At 36.7% G+C, this 17691-nt stretch overlaps 1 protein-coding gene across 4 annotated transcripts in view; it reads right to left on the bottom strand.

The window, feature by feature from the left end:
- Positions 1 to 17691, bottom strand: part of LOC124722859 (fibulin-1-like) — a 649840-nt gene that overhangs the window by 311249 nt on the left and 320900 nt on the right. For 3 of the 4 annotated variants that reach the window (XM_047247987.1, XM_047247986.1, XM_047247988.1), the window contains 2 exons: positions 13234 to 13371; positions 4854 to 4991 (listed from right to left, as the gene is read on the bottom strand). In XM_047247987.1, coding sequence (XP_047103943.1) covers positions 4854 to 4991; positions 13234 to 13371 — 276 coding nt within the window. The remainder of the gene's footprint in view (positions 1 to 4853; positions 4992 to 13233; positions 13372 to 17691) is intronic. The other variant, XM_047247989.1, reaches the window with a different exon arrangement.

Here is a 17691-nt window from a genome sequence, read left to right as displayed (position 1 = left end):
ACTTCTTTTCTGTGTTTAGAATCTATTGGCAATGAAGCCCTGGCTATATGATAACAGCAGACAGAAAAAATGAAGGACTAGTAAAAAAAAAAAATGTTGTAAAAATACTTAATAGCAAGATAGTTTGCATCCATCAAATAACACACATTAGTTTTCATATCTACCCTACTTTCCTTACAACTTTGGGCTTTATAGCAGGTGGATCTATCATGATTCAGGCTACCTCATTAAATTTGAGGACTGTTAAAAAATTCCAGAACTTTGTCCACAAGAATTTTCTATGCTTACCTTTTACTTTTTGTGCCTGATCTCCTTTGAAATACTCTACTCCACAGTTGATACACCACTCCCAATGTCATTTCCACTGCCAGATGCAGCCTTGGTATGCCTCTTGCTGGATCATGTGAAGCACAGTCTGTGAATTTTTTTTATCTTGTCTTTTGTTGCAAATCTTCATCCTTTCTGCATGGTTTTCAACTTTGGAAATAAAAAAAAGGGTCCACATGGGCCAGGTCTGGAGAGTATAGAGGATGAGACAGCACAGCTATTTCATTTTCTGTGCAATAGTTGTGGCCAGAAGGTATGAATGTGTGGGTGCACTATTGTGGTGCATGGGCCATGGATTGTCTCACCACATTTCAGGCCGTTTCCTTCTCACATTTTCTCACAGGTGTCACAATACATCCCAATAGTACCATCAATTAACTGTGTGTCCTTGTGCTACAAATTCATGATGAACTAATCCTTCAAAGTCAAAGACGCTATCAGCATGACTCTCACATTTGACCTGACATCATGAGGTTTTTTTTGTCTTGGAGAATCTTTCCCGACCTATTGTGAAGATTGAACATTGGTGTCAACATCACAACCATAAGTTCACGTCTCATCACTAGCTATGATCTCTTAAGGAACATCTCATTCTCATTTGCGAATCCAAAAGCTTCACTCATGAGCCAAGGGACAAACTTGGCGGCAACACAATGCATTACAAGATGCTGTGTCAGGATTTCATGACATGATCCAACTGAAATGTTATGGTCTTCTGCAGTCTCTCAGACAGTCAATCTTCAATTGGCATACAAACTTTCATTAGCATTCGTGACATGAGCGACATCGGTAGATGTCGAAGGGTGTCCTGAACAAGGATCATCTTTAACTTCCATCTGGCCATTTTTAAACCATATGTACCATTTGTAACACTGAGTAAAGCTTAAGCACTTATCACTGTAGACTTCCTGCATCATTTGGTGTGTCTTGTAAGTTTCATGCAAAATTTAATGCAGACGCTTTGCTCCTCTAACTCTGCCATCTCAAAATTCACAAACTGTGTGACATAGCTTTCCACTCAGTACACCATTGAACCATAACTAACAGACATATAACAATGAAACTTTCAGCAGTTACACATTAAACACATGCATGTGCATGGATGCCAAATGCATTTAGCTCCAATGCGCCATTGCCTCAAAATTACGAATGTTCTGGAATTTTTTGAACAGCCCTCGTATAAAAATAATGAAATGAGTTCATTCATTTGCCTAAATCACTGTGCATGTAAAATTATCTTTGTCCTTTTGTCTCCCTGCAGTTCATTAGAGATGTGAACTAAAATTTGGGCTATTATATTCTATTATTCTTTGCAATGCATTTTGCATAACTCGTTTCTTTCTTAAACCAGGGTTCCCACTTCATTTCTCACACATCAGTTTATTTTATATTAACTATTAATGTATCATGCTTTTTGAGCCATTTAAGACACGATAACTTTGTCATCCCTTGGTAGAATGCTACGGCATTTAAAAATTAAAATCTGAAAAATGTGAATATTCAAAATGTATATTTTCATGCTGCAAATAGGCATTTTGTGCGTAAAAGGAGTCAGATAATTTATGTTTAGTTTTATACACGAGATAAAACTTAACTTGGGTAAAATGGATTTTATAGTATCCTGAACAGGATATTAAAACCACAGTTGTAAAGTAGTTAAAATCTGTTTACACTGTGGGCAAACTTAGCAGATATAGTAATTTAATGAAAATTTATAGTGCATGACTGGTGAAGAGAATTTACACAAAAATTAGTAAGACTTGGGTGTCAGAAGATACATTGAAAATTTTGACCTTGGTTTTGCATTTGAATGGCTTCCCCTGGACAAAATATAATTTGCAGAAAATATTAAAATTATTTCACAGCTATGGGATAGGTTCTTCTTAGTACTTTATAAAAGTGATTATATAGAGAATGACACTGGGACTAAGGCAAGAGAGAAGTAGATGCCATTTAGCAGGCACCCATGAAGAAATCATAAGATTCAGGTAGGCTAGGAAGAAGGATTCAGTTCGTTTCTTTATTAACCACTTATAGTGTAATAGGTTTGGACATTAATAACAATTTTTACATAGAAGAAACATTCTTAAATACTAATGTCAATAGTTTTGATTTCAAATAGCTATGATATCCTGTAAAATGCATGTTTTGGTAAGCAGTCATAAATCTTAACTTTGAAAATATTATAAAACAGGGACTGTGCATATATCAGAAGTTTAATGAAACATTTTAAACCTGTTATTTTATGTTAGTTTGCAGTTTATGTGCCGGCCGCAGTGGCCATGCGGTTCTGGCGCTGCAGTCTGGAACCGCGGGACTGCTACGGTCGCAGGTTCGAATCCTGCCTCGGGCATGGGTATGTGTGATGTCCTTAGGTTAGTTCGGTTTAAGTAGTTCTAAGTTCTAGGGGACTTATGACCTAAGATGTTGAGTCCCATAGTGCTCAGAGCCATTTGAACCATTTGCAGTTTATGTCAGCCTGTTTCTTGGCATATTGAAATCTTGTTTGAGTTTACTGTTGTGAAGGCATATGTTCTCTCTGGTATTGCTCTCACTTAATGCCACTTTTGACATTAAGCAATGCTGTACAGATGTATAGGTTTACAACTGTCACTATACTGGGCTTGATAAAGAGGGGTTAGGTTTTATTTTACTCATTACTCTGATTACTTTCTTTTCAATGTTCAGATTTTCACTGACATAACAAGAATGTCACCATATCAGTATGCCATAGGAAATTTTTGACAGGAAAAGGCCAAGCTATGCCATTTTCAGATATTCTTTTGTGTGACTGCATCTGTCAGTTCCTGCATGAGATGGCACACACTTGTTATTATCTTGCAGACATGGCTAACATGTTCCTCCCTGTTTCATCTGGAATCAATGTAAAACCATAACAATTTTACTGATTTACTTTCTAGAGTTTTAGTTAAACCCAGAAATGGTTCAAATGTTTTACCAGAACTACAAAGATTCAAAGAAAATCTGCATAACACACTACTGAATTAGCTCCTACATGTTAAGGTAAATTATTAACGTCAATGATGAACAGAAAAAGATCACACATTTCCTTCAGAGAAGAACATAAATTTTTTAATGAGATGAACTGTCTCTTGTTGTTTAAATAGGTCTTGATTATAGCTAAAGGTGGGTTTTGCATGGCATAAAATTCCAGTTCTGGAAGTAGGGTGTCAAAGGATATACAGTCAAAGACTTTGCTGAGATTATACAGTACAACAGATACCAAAGCTTTATTTTCATATGCAGTTACCATCTGGTTAACAATAGCAGTGACAGAAGGGAGAACTGATAGAGGTACTCAAAGTACCCTCCGCCACACACCGTCGGGTGGCTTGTGGAGTATGGATGTAGATGTACATGGAGACAGCAATAATGGTATTTTTACCATGTTGGAATTAAAACTGTCTGTTGGTGAGGAGATCAAAGTAGTTATTTAGTGGGTTGTACATAAGTAACCCAAAAACTTTGGAGAAAATAGGAGCAGCAGTAATTGGTCATTGGTTTCTGAACAGATGCTTATCTCCCTTTTTAAAGGTTGATATAACTAACAGTTTTGGGTTCATCAGGGACAACTCCTGATTCTAAACATGTTCTTCTGGAGTTGGAGAACCTTGACATAGCTTTTATAATACCTTTGGGGGTGACAACATTCCAGTGGAAGGCAAACCTTCTGTGTGGCTCAGTACAAAGCAGATCTAATGCACATCTGCCATTTTCCTTGATTTTGTTTTCCATCATGCTAACTGAAGTTAGAAAGTACTTGTTTACTCCTTTTGGGTCCCATACTGCATCTTGTGAGTGGAAATGGAAATTTTCTTGATTGATATGGCATAAGCATTTATTGGGTGCATCTCTTAAATAATATTCATGAGTTTGTCTTTATTTCACATTCATAAGCTCCAATTACCTTCCGACACACTTCTTCACCTTGTTTGTCTAAATCAATAACAGAATTAAATATACAATATTACTGAGTTGGTAGATAATATTACATATTAAAATGTCATACCATAAATTGAGATTAATGGAAATACCAAGATGCAATAAAATTAAATGTTGGAGGATTGATCATTACTAATAGAATAGACAAGCCACCTATCAGCAGACAAGCATAATATACAAGGGATGATAAAGTAATAAGCTTTTAGATAAAGAGTATCTTCAGCTAGCCACCCCCCCCCCCCCCCCCCCACAACCTAACCCTCTTAATTCCCCTGCACACCCACAAACTTTCCGTTTTTCCGTTTCATTCCCCCCCCCCCCCCCCAATTGCAGTATCATAAAAATGATGCTGACTTAATTCAATACTAACAGTAGGGAAATAAGATAGGAGTGGAGTCTGGAGGAGTTTAATAGCTAACTGGGATGATCACTGGTGCATTAGATGTATCCAAAAAAATTTTTTAAAGACAACAGATATTTAAGAAAAAAATTTATTTAAAATTATATTAATAATAAATAAGTAAAAAAAATATACTGGTGAAAGATAAATTCAGCTAACTTACCAGTACACTGCCTAAGAAATTCATCATACTGGAAGCCCGGCATACATTTTATTTCACATTCATAAGCTCCAATTACATTCCGACACACTTCTTCACCTTGTTTGCATCCATGGATGTTTTCCATACATTCATCAACATCTGCACAGAATGACATGAATACTTTAAAATAGCAAGATCAACATTTGCTCCACTGTTCCAATAGACTGGTACTGTGGAAATTAACTCCATGCTCAATAAATCAATTTGTACATGGGTATACTGTGTAAAGTTGTTTACCATACACTGAGGTGAGAAAAGTCATGGAATACCACCTAATATTGTGTTGGATCGCCTCTCAATGTGGCAGGGACTCAACAAATTGTTGGAAGTCCACTGCAAAAATATTGAGCCAGTTGAGCCAGTCTTCCTCTATAGCCATTCATAACTGCGAAAGTGTTGCCAGTGCAGGATTTTGTGCATGAGCTGACCTCTCAATTATAACCCATAAATGTTGAATGGGATTCATATCAGGTGGTCAGGGTGGCCAAATCAATTGCTTTAACTTGAATTTTCTTTGAACCAGTTGTGAAAAACTGTGGTCCAGTGACATGGCGCACCACACTCAAGCCCTACTATCAGCTCTTACCATCTGTAACCAGAACTCATCTGACCATGCCATGGTTTTCCAATCATCTATGGTCCAACTGATATGGCTCATTAACGTCAGATTTCACCACACTGTCCTAACAGATATATTCATCATACATCCCAGACTAATTTCTATGGTTATTGTATGGAGTCTTGCTTGTCTATTAGCACTGACTACTCCACACAAACACCACTGCGCTCGGTTGTCAAGTGAAGACATCAGCCGCTGTGTTGTTCATGGTGAGAGGTAATGTGTGGATTTGGTGTACTTCGCACACTCTTGACACATTGGATATCAGAATACTGAGTTCCCTAACGACTTCCAAATGGAATGTTCCCATGTCCCTAGCTCTGACTACTATACCTCATTCAGAGTCTGTTAATTCACAGTGGGTCACCATAATCACACTGGTAACCTTTCAAAATGGTTAAAATGGATCTGAGCACTATGGGACTTAACATCTGAGGTCATGAGTCCCCTAGAACTTAGAACTATTTAAACCTAACTAACCTAAGGACATCACACACGTCCATGCCTGAGAGCCGCTCGCCACTGCGGCCAGCTGTAACCTTTTCATATGAATCACTTGAGTACAAATGACAGCTCTGCCAATGCACTGTCCTTTTATACCTATTCAATACTACCATGATTTGTATATGCGAATATTGCTATACCATGACTTTTGCAACCTTTGTGTATAGCTACAAGTCATGACCAAGCACTGTATCTTTTCATGTTGATGGAGTAATATACAATGGAAAGAAACAAGATATTCCTTACTGTGTTACCATTATAAGATCATTTTCCATTTACCTTCAAGTGACATGAAGCCACTGGAAACATGAGCCTAGATGTCCCACAAGAATTGACTGAAATTCTCTGTAATTAAATTTGGCCACTAAGTGTCAAGAACTGTAATACTGTTTGGATATCTATGTGATGCTGAATGTGTAAATTTTAACCACAAACATTTAATAAATAATTACTCTTCAGAAATGATGGTTTCTGTGAGGTATTTATGCTTCAGAAAACTGGCATAACCAAAAAATACCTGAAGAATTAAAAAGTACGTCAGCTCTGACTCAACAGGCACACAAAATCTATATATGTAGACAGGAAAAAATCATTTATTTGTATGGAAAATTTCTGCATAAGTATTTACATATTTTTGTGGAATTTTTTTATGATACAGTGTTAATTTTCTGTGAGCCTATTTGTCTCTATTGTTCTTTATATTTGGCTTTTTTCATTGTTTCTCTGTGTTATATTTAGCAGGAGTATCAGATGGCTACCAACAGACTGAATTAATCTGCAAATTAGTTTGCCCAGATTTCTCAACAGTTTCACAGCAATACTGTGTTCTGTTGATGGGGAGTGTGGATACTACTCTTTAAATTACAATGGAGAATATTTGAGGTTGATGGTCTCTCTCTCTCTCTCACACACACACACACACACACAAAAACAAACACAAACACACACACACACACACACACACACACACACACACACACACACACACACACACACACACACAGAGAGAGAGAGAGTATGATTTAATAATACAACAAGGGTATATTTAACATTATGATGAGTTCATCTATAAATATGAGACAAATTGAAATATGGTTGTAAGTAATTATGACACTCTATAAAACAATGGCTATAGTAATCTTGATTCAGTGTAGCGAATCTAAGGGAGATAGAAACATATTGGTAATGTGTGTAATCTAAATCTACAAGTGTTACAAAAAAGTATAAATAGATGCACAATGAACTAGCAATCAAATGTCCCTCTTTAGAACAATTAAATCTCATTGGTATTATAAAATCACTTTAAGGGATATAATCACTTTAAGGGATATCAACTATTAGTCATCTCTACAAAATGTATCACAGTACCATTACTTTGACGTCAATTAGTTATTTCATTATCATTTCCATCACATTGTTTGGGCCTCATTTTGCTACCAGTGGCAAACATTTTAGTTCTTCTTTTCCCCAATAGTGCTTTTGTGTTTGACTATTAGAAACCAAAAAGAAACAGTTTATTCCAAGATGGTATCATCTGTCTTTCTCACAATTAATAATGAATTCCACAAATGAGCATGAAACTATAGGATAACAGATAGACTGATTGAAAGATATGAGTATCATTGCAATGGATTAACTTGTGAAGCAACAGTGCAATTTAAAGTCACTCTAAATATCAATTGGACAGGGGGAATCTAATGTAGATGAAAACACTGGCTGAAGTTATTGTAGAAAGTAGATGTATGTGGGTGGGATGATGGCAAATTTCTTTACTATATATGTGTAATATTGTGACACCATGCAAATTTAGTAATTCATCTCTGTAAACATAAATCAGTGACAGCAATATTAAGAATAACAACACGTAAAAATTCTTTATGCATGAATGCAATGACTATATAGCATTTGTGAAAATTTTTCTCACTCACAGTTATGGGTTAAACAAGGTACTGCACTTTCCATTTTAGCATTTATTACAGGGAAAGACTTATTCCAATTATAATTAACTTACCCTTTCTGTAGGTGGTGTGTTAGTAAAGCAGAGCAGCTTTGTCCATGATAGGAGGCAGATAAGGAGTAATTGCTGCAGACTGAAGGCAGTAGATGTAAATAAAAAAGTACATATTCTTCAAAAGAGTTACAAAGCTTCCAATACTTTGGTTAATGTTCAGTAATAATTTAAAAAAATTATTATGCTAGATGTTAAATAATTACTTTACTTGCAGAAAAGTAAAATTCTACATTAATTTGCATTTATGATATAAATGTGTTAGTTACATGCAATAGAAGTGCAGCAAAACCGAAAGAAGTTATGATTTTTAAAGAAATATTCAAAAATCAATCAAGTAATTTTACACACACATGCCTAATACTGAACATTTACATGCACGTACCTTGAACTAACACAAACTCATAATTAGACTTTCCCCCAACATGCATTAGTCAAGGATTAAAGAAAAAAATACTGGGAAACAAAACAACTGTTTCCAATAATTATTCCTCAATGGATCACTTGTACTTTCCTATGGCAACATATACTCTCTTATGACAATATAATCAAAATTTAGTACATTTAAAAATAATAGCAGCCAGTTTCACTCAGCATTATCCTGAAAAAATATTCTGATTCAAGCAGTTAATCACTGTGTGAGCAAATACTGTCAAACAGTTCATAGTTAAGGAGCTATCATTCTCACTGAAGCATTCAGTGAATATTTGTGCTACCATTATCAGGTGATGCCAACAAAATCATGCTGCAAATTTGCTATTAATGTACTAGTCATTCTTCTTCACTTCCACCAGTGACCTGCTTCTTTAGCACCATAACTTGCTGATATTATAAACAAATGCTTTCTGAGTACAAATTTGTTGTTGTTTCACATGTTGGGTGGACCATGATTCATAAATGTACAAACTCTTATTTTGATGATGGAAATTTCAGGATGGAATCAACAACAAAAATGAGTAAAGGCAACCAATCACCCACTGATTATTGGCTCACAAACTAAAGTATTTGTTACTTGTACAGAAGGGGGTAAAGTATGCTAGCACTAAAATCTTCAACACACTGTATAGTGATATTAAATGCCCGAGAGGTAATATGTTTTTGTAGAAGACTTTTCTGCAGAAATAAATAAAATCTGTTGAGAGTATGGTACTGAAAATTCTTGTCGAATGTAAGTAATTTAGGAGTGAAGTCAACAACTTCTGGATTAGTAGAGACATGAATAAGACTGAAAACTCTGCTAGTTTTTTGGCCTAATCCTTATTCAAGCTAAAGTGTGTGTGTGTGTGTGTGTGTGTGTGTGTGTGTGTGTGTGTGTGTGTGTGTGTGTGTGTGTGTACATGCACCCCTCCCCTCCTCCCCAATTGTACAGCTACATTGTGCAGCTTGGCAGATAGACTAGGGTGTGGTGTTGTATCAGACAGTTTGTGTGTGTGTGTGTGTGTGTGTGTGTGTGTGTGTGTGTGTGTGTGCACATGTGTGTGCATTTGTGTGCATGTGTTACTCTAGTTTGACAAATAATTAGTCAAAAAACAGAGAAGAGTTTATTAAGTTAATATTAAAATGTCTAACTTGAGAACTTCACTTAATTATTCATTTATTTTCTAACCTTCTAAGCTAATCTTGCCAACAATATTTTTGTGCGAGAGACTTACAGAATCATGGTGAATCTGCTACTTTTTGTAATTTTCTCCTGATTACTACTACTGCACTCTTGTATTGGAACTATTAATATACTGTAAATGTATCTATATTCTACATATTGATTGCATATGTATATGTCTCTTTTTTACATGTACTAAGATTATATTTTATGTATTGATTTGTTGCACATCCAGATAACTAGTTCATACTTATGAATCTATGGAATGCATAAACCAATTTTAAAAACAATAAAGAAATAAAAAAATAAAAAATGTGTGTGCTGTTGCCTTTTCTAATTTTTGTTTGATGTGTGGTTTTCAGAGTTTTCAGTGCTGGATTTAAGTTGACACTTGTGCTTGTCAAACATACCTTTGGTGATATTAATTTCCTCTCTGCCCTTGATGAGAATCACTGAAATCTGTTACTATGACAAGGGACATTCAGCCAGTTGCATGTCAAGGAAGGCCAACTTTGACTGTAGGACTTTGTAAGTGTGTGTGTGTGTGTGTGTGTGTGTGTGTGTGTGTGTGTGTGTGTGTGTGTGTGTAAATTGGAAAAATTGAGCTGTGATTATAAGGTTTATGTTTATTTTTGTGTTTTTACCCACTGTCCAGTGTCTTGGATACAAAGTGTGTGTTATCATAATTCAATGCATTATTTACACAGTAGTTTGCACATATGAGTGTATTTTATTTAGAAATACTGCCTCTCTCAAACTCTGCAGTATACTCATCACCATCACACAAGCTGAGAACCATTATATTTAGTTTTGCACATGTAATCCATCAAAATAATAAGTGAGTGGTCAGCTACAAACGCTATATTTTACATATATGAATTGACTACATTTTAACATGGTCACAATGGTGCTAGAGGAGCAGGTGCGGATCAAATGGTGAGGGGGGGGGGGGGGGGAGAGGGAGGGCTCCAGGAACACCATCTCCACCCCTTCCAAAAAATTACACATTTATATGTCATATATTTCAGTTTGCAAATTTATCAGCTAACTTTTGATAAACAAAGAACATAAAAACTAAGAGTCTTAATAATTGCAGAAATTCAAGAAAACTGAACTATTTCTTAATGCAGGGTACTTTTCAGTTGTTTGCCTGTAGGCTTGTGCATGTAGATTGCCTTGGAGAAAACTTTCCAGTCAGGTAAAGTAGAGCATTCACAGTCTAACTGTACCTGTTGCCAATGAGAAATTCCACATGGTTTGTGAGTACACAAGTAGAGCCGACAAAACACAGGAAGGTGAGTGCAGCAAGACAGAAAGGTAAAACTCATCCAACAAATGAAAAATGATGGTGAGATTGCCATCACCAAATGAAGGTGGAAATAACTGAAACAAAAAGCACTCCCCGTGATTTACACACTTGCATAGCCATAGTCTGCAGACCTTTATTTGCAATGGTAGTGCTAAGTAAATTGCTGTTAATGGTGAGGGCACACTTTGATTTTATGCTATACAAATTATCATATTGTGAGGAACAGTGCTGCTATAGCTCTCAACACAATTATATGACACATCAACTTCTCAAACTTTTGTATGACAACTTTTAAAATGATTTATTTTTACGAACTGTATTTTTTGGAATTTATGCTGCAGTGTTGTATTAAGCACTAATGTAAACAAATTATTATTACATTAACACCACTTTTATATCTTAGTGTTGTGAAAATCCTATTATCTGTCGCATTGGAAAGTGATAGTGACAAAAGATTACATTTAGGGGAGGAACAAACCAACTGTGACCCCCTTACCCCAACAAACAAACAGTGGCTCCCTACCTGTGTATCATTTTTCCTTCTCTCTCTCTCTCTCTCTCTCTCTCTCTCTCTCTCTGCAACAATGTTTTCAACCTTACTATCTGGGCATTTTTTTAACGTGGCCCTGCTGTTCCTCATTTAACCATAATACCTTATGAGACCAGGAAAAAAGATATATGCCTCATTTTATGAGGCCTTGCAAAAGCTACACAGGCCCATTAAAAACAAATGTGGCATGCTGTCTTCAGCCAGTGTTTTGCTGCAAGACAATGGTTGATCAGTTCCAGTTTCATCAACTGAACAAATTCAACCAGTCAAATGGAAGTGATGGATCACATTTCCTACAGGCCACAGACAGAACCACTAGACTTCTACCTCTTCCTGGAGGTAAAACAGTAGTTGGGTGTATGGCATTTCACCTCAAATGAGAAACTGGAACACTGTGATAGCATGACTCAAAATATTAGCAGCAGTTTCCCCCTTTATTTATTTACTGTTGGGACTAGGGTAAACCGTATGCCATTACAAAAAAAAAAGTCTCAATCAACATGGTAATGATTTTGTTGAAATATAGTCTGTACATGTAAGTAGTATAAGTACGTAAATTATTTTAGATATTCACACTTATTTTAAATTTGAACTCCACCAAAAATTGAAAAAATACTGCCTTCATATGTCAAACAATGGGATAATCTGTTGCTGAAGATCTGTGACTCAAACTCATGCTCATCATTCATGAAAGTGGAGAGATTGGACTGAGCAAATGTTGGGAATTTGTACAGGCACTGATAACCGCACATTTGAGCACCCCCCCCAACCCAGACATCATCATCATCATCATCATCATCACCATCATTATCAAACTCATAAAAGTTGTGTACTTTCAAAAACTGCTATATATCCAAAAAAGAAGAATCTCAGGAGTCTTTTTTATCTTCTTATTAGTGGACAGCGAAAGTGACCTTTGAAATGAGGATCTACCAAGTGCTGTGGCAAAACATACACTGCCACCGTTATTAACATGGTATAAGACCAATGTAAAAGACAAAAGCTTTTAATGTTTATCAGATCAGTTGTCACTGAAGGCTGCATTAACATGTATTTGTGTCAGTAAGAACACTGTATTTGCATTTAGGAGAGGTGTCATAAATTGTCAAAACAGGCAATTGCTAGAAAGGTTCCTTGAAAAGAACACGTGAATTTCCTTACCTACCTTTGTTCTATCCAGTATGATTCATCTATAATTATCTCATCAGCCACACGACATTAAACATCAATCAACCTATAAATAGACAGCAAAACTTCACAAATGTCACTGTTCCAGTTACAACTTTCTGAGGCTGTTTGCAAGGGAATGGTCCAAATACACTTTACTGATGACATTAGTGGCAGAGATAAGTCATGCAGAACTGAAAACTTTTAAAATGTGTGCTATCGACTATGCTTCAGAACATTCAGAGTAGCAAGTCTCTGCCAAGATAGGAGTGTATTGCTTCCATCACCTTGATCTCCAGTGATTGTAGGAAGCAGAGCTTAATGACAGCAGCAGAACAGAAAAATGACAGAATGTACGTACTGCCCACAAAGCAAGAGGAATTGATGTCACCAGTATCACCAGTGGGTTTTGGGATGATTTCTGTTTGTGGTTCATCGAGAGCCTCTCAAATCTTAACTATGCCTCATCACACTAAAATTGTTTGGAAGAGGTGAAAATCTTTCTTTATTTTTATTTTTGGAAAAAAATAATATCAGTCTTTTTCAGGAGTAACTTAAGCAACAGATAATTTTAGAGGTCTTACCTTCACATACTGCCAACTTCTTATTGAACTTGTATCCAGCTGGACATGAAGCAGAGCAAGTGAAATTTCCTTCTGTATTTTGACATACTGGTTTATCCCCTTGGCAATTATGAAGTCCTCTCTCACATTCATTTATGTCTGGAAATTTTTGGAATATTTAACATTGATGACATTTGTTGCAACAAAGTGCTGTTTAAACTGCTATTTTCTTCTTTATTATTACCCTCTGATGAAAGTGTTCTTCAAGCATATTCCAGCAAGAATTCATATATTTTCATTGTGCGTCTGCTTTGGGTATAGAATACACTAAGACCAATAAGCATGTGTTCCTACGCAGAGCCATGTAACAGTACATATAAACACAGATCATTAGAATATACAAGGCCTGTTACTTGCAGGAAGATGGTACTTTTCTATGTCAATCTGCTACCATTAAACTACAATATTTGTACACACAGGGACATGACAGAGACTTTGTATCAGAACCTGTACAACCTACAGTGCTGAATATGCTTCAATGGAAAGAAATAATATTGATCACCTTAATTTGTATAGAGATATTTGTTTAGCTAGCATGCTTTATATTGAAAGCACCCTGCTAATTTTTTTCTTTTTCTTTTAAGATGCATGTGAATTATTGCCTTCTTATATTGGATAGAATATAAAATGATACTACTGTAGGGTTAACAAACCTTCTATTAGGGTGTAACACAGTTCACCCTTTTCATATACATGGCATCATGCTAGTAATAGATGTAGGCAAACAGGTAGATTCTGTCTTATACATTTCTGAAATGTGTTTGCCACTGTACCACATCACTGGCTGCAATATAAGATCATACTGAGCATCTTCATAGATGTCTGACTGGTTCAGTTAATATGTAGTTAATAGCACACAGTTCATTATAATGGATGGAAAACATTTTTCAGAAATGAAAGTAACATCAGGTGTGTTCCATGGAAGCATAATAAGACATCTAATGATCTCAGCACACAGAAACAATTTACCAGATAGAATCAGCAGACCTATGGGATTGTTCACTGACAATGCAGATGTCTGCAGGAAATTACCATAATTGGATGATTGTAAGGAAGCAGATAGACTTAGATGAAATTCCGTCTTGGTTTAATAACAGTTGCCCTCTTTAAATGTGGATAAATGTCACATAATACCTATTATGAAGGTAAGAGAACTCAGTAGTATCCACTTACAAGATTATATATGAACATTTTCAGCATGTAAAGTTGTATAAGTAATTAGTTTTAATACTAAGAAGCAATATGAAAGGATTAACACATACAATTAGTATTAGGGTATGAATAAAAGATTTGGATTTGTTGAAGGCATTTGGGAAAGTGCATTGCATCCGTAAATGCAAAGACACTAGTGTGATCAATTCTAGAGCATTGTTACAATGTTTGAAGTTATTATCTGGTACATATCACAGCAGAAAAATTCCAAGTTGCTAGGATTGTAACAGGTCAGAATAGCCCATCCGAATGTGTAAGAGATATTATCGTGGAACATTCATGAGAATACGATGGCATAGATCTCACAGAAAATTGTTGGGTAAATTTAGAGAACATTTATTTGAAAAAGACCACCATCTTATACCTGACGTAGGGATCATGAGAATAAGATGAGAGAGATTAGGGCATACACAGAACCATACAGACAGTAATTTTTCTCTCACTAAATATGCAACTGAAATAGGAGAGAAAGCCAATAATACTGGAATGAAGTCCTTTTCTCTATGCACTGTAAAGTAGCTAGTGGAGTCTCTATGTGGATGTTGGCCAGTGTGCTTCAAGCTACAATAGTTAAAAAGTTGCACTGCTTCTTATTTCCAAACTGCAGCTTTCCAAAATGAGTGTTGCAACTGAAAATTCCATAGAATGAGAAATTCATTCTGCAACACATTTTTAGAGTTAAAAATCTTAAAATTGTTGACAATCATCAAGAAATTTGTGCTGTACAGAGAGCAGATTTAAAGAGTGAAGGTGTAGAGCATCAATGGTGTAATCTGTGTACAAGTGGAAGGACAAATGTCCATAGCAATAACAGCTATGGCCATCTATAGTCAACAATGAGCTGGAACAGAAAACTGACAAATGATTCATAAAAGACAGCATTTTATGTTATCTCAATTTTTTGCAGATTTCTCAAGATGATTTGTATGATGTGGTGACCAAATAATTATGATAGCAAAAGTTCCCAGAATTTCCTTCTGAGAACCACAAGACTCACAGTACAACTGTTTCTCTGAACTAACTTTTTCGTTATGATGCAAAAGGTGAAGTTCTGTTGAATGGAATCTTGACTGGAGATGAAACTGAAATGTTTCTCATGTTAACACAGAGACAAAAGAGGAGTCAAGGATGTGGGTCATACTGTCTCACCCAACAAATCAAAGCAGTATGCAAACTCTGTCACCCAGAAAGGTTATAACTATCATTCTGGGAAGTAAAAGGAATCTTCTTAGTGTATTTCATGAATTTTGTAAGGGTAATCATTACTGAAGCCTACTGTGAGACATGATTAAAACTTATAGAAGCCATTCAACACTATAATGTTCAGCTACATTCTCGCCAGCAAAGACAAAAACTGTTGCATCAGTTCAAACGAAACATTAATTTCAGACAACAGAAGTTTAAGTTGAGGGAATTTCTCAACTTTCTGTGATATGCAATACATGCTTAAATCTGAATGGTAATTATGTAGAAAAGTAGCGTACTTTTAAGATTTTCTAATACATTTTCTTTAACAATTCCAGTATTTTATTTATTGCCTAATGGGAGTTACTTTCGAGACAGCCTTCATGGCAGATAAACCACAACTTCTGAAGAGCTTTGATTATGAAACTTCCTGGCAGATTAAAACTGTGTGCCCAACCGAGACTCGAACTCAGGACCTTTGCTTTTCACGGGCAAGTGCTCTATCATCTGAGCTACCGAAGCACGACTCACACCCGGTCCTCACAGCTTTACTTCTGCCAGTATCTCATCTCCTACCTTCCAAACTTTACAGAAGGTAGGAGACGAGATACTGGCAGAAGTAAAGCTGTGAGGACCGGGCATGAGTTGTGCTTCAGTAGCTCAGATGGTAGAGCACTTGCCCGCGAAAAGCAAAGGTCCCGAGTTCAAGTCTCGGTTGGGCACACAGTTTTAATCTGCCAGGAAGTTTCATATCAGCGAACACTCCACTGCAGAGTGAAAATCTCATTCTGGAAACATCCCCCAGGCTGTGGCTAAGCCATGTCTCCACAGTATCCTTTCTTTCAGGAGTGCTAGTTCTTCAAGGTTTGCAGGAGAGCTTCTGTAAAGTTTGGAAGGTAGGAGATGAGATACTGGCAGAAGTAAAGCTGTCAGGACCGGGCATGAGTCGTGCTTCGGTAGCTCAGATGGTAGAGCATTTGCCCGCGAAAGGCAAAGGTCCCGAGTTCGAGTCTCTGTCGGGCACACAGTTTTAATCTGCCAGGAAGTTTCACATCAGCGTACACTCCGCTGCATAGTGAAAATCTCATTCTGGAAACATCCCCCAGGCTGTGGCTAAGCCATGTTTCCGCAGTATCCTTTCTTTCAGGAGTGCTAGTTCTGCAAGGTTCGCAGGAGAGCTTCTGTAAAGTTTGGAAGGTAGGAGGGGAGATACTGGCAGAAGTAAAGCTGTGAGGACCGGGCGTGAGTTGTGCTTCAGTAGCTCAGATGGTAGAGCACTTGCCCGCAAAAGGCAAAGGTCCCGAGTTCGAATCTTGGTCAGGCACACAGTTTTAACCTGCCAGCAAGTTTCATATCAGCGCACACTCCGCTGCAGAGTGAAAATCTCATTCTGGAAGCTTTGATTATGTTCATTGAGCACCCAAATGTGAAATATAGAGTCCACCAGAAAAATGTACACACTGTTTGTCAGGCTCTATTGGGATATCAATACTGTCATTCAATTTGAGTTACGAGTGTGTTGTAGTATGGCCCTTGGCTCAACAGATGTTATTACTTTCATCTCAGTAATGAGAAAACAAGATGGCTTGAGCATGCTTGACATTTGAGCAATGAAAATGTATTGTGAAGTGGTTTTTCAAGTTTGATAATGTCATTGAAGTGCAGAGTCAGTAGAGGTGGGAATTTGAAACAGAACCACCAATCCACCTAACATTAAATGCATCATTGACAAGTTTGAACTGCATGGAACAATTTTTGATATTCACAAAGGAAGATCAGGAAGATAGTGTACAGCTACAAGTCCTGCTTTGTTGGCTCTTGTGTTGGAAGAATTATATAATTCTCCACAGAAGTCTGCTATGCAATGTGCACATGAAGTGGGTGTTAGCAGTACAAGTGTACGAAGAATTCTGAAAGATGAAAAGTGGAAAGTTTACATTCATGGTTACTGCATGTGATTAATGGTGATCCTGACTGCCAAATGCAATTTTGTGAGCAGTATCAGCAAATGGTAACTGATGA

This window comes from Schistocerca piceifrons, chromosome X (assembly GCF_021461385.2).
Source record: "Schistocerca piceifrons isolate TAMUIC-IGC-003096 chromosome X, iqSchPice1.1, whole genome shotgun sequence".
NCBI classification, from domain to species: Eukaryota; Metazoa; Arthropoda; class Insecta; order Orthoptera; family Acrididae; genus Schistocerca; species Schistocerca piceifrons.
This window is presented reverse-complemented; position numbering and strand designations above follow the sequence as displayed.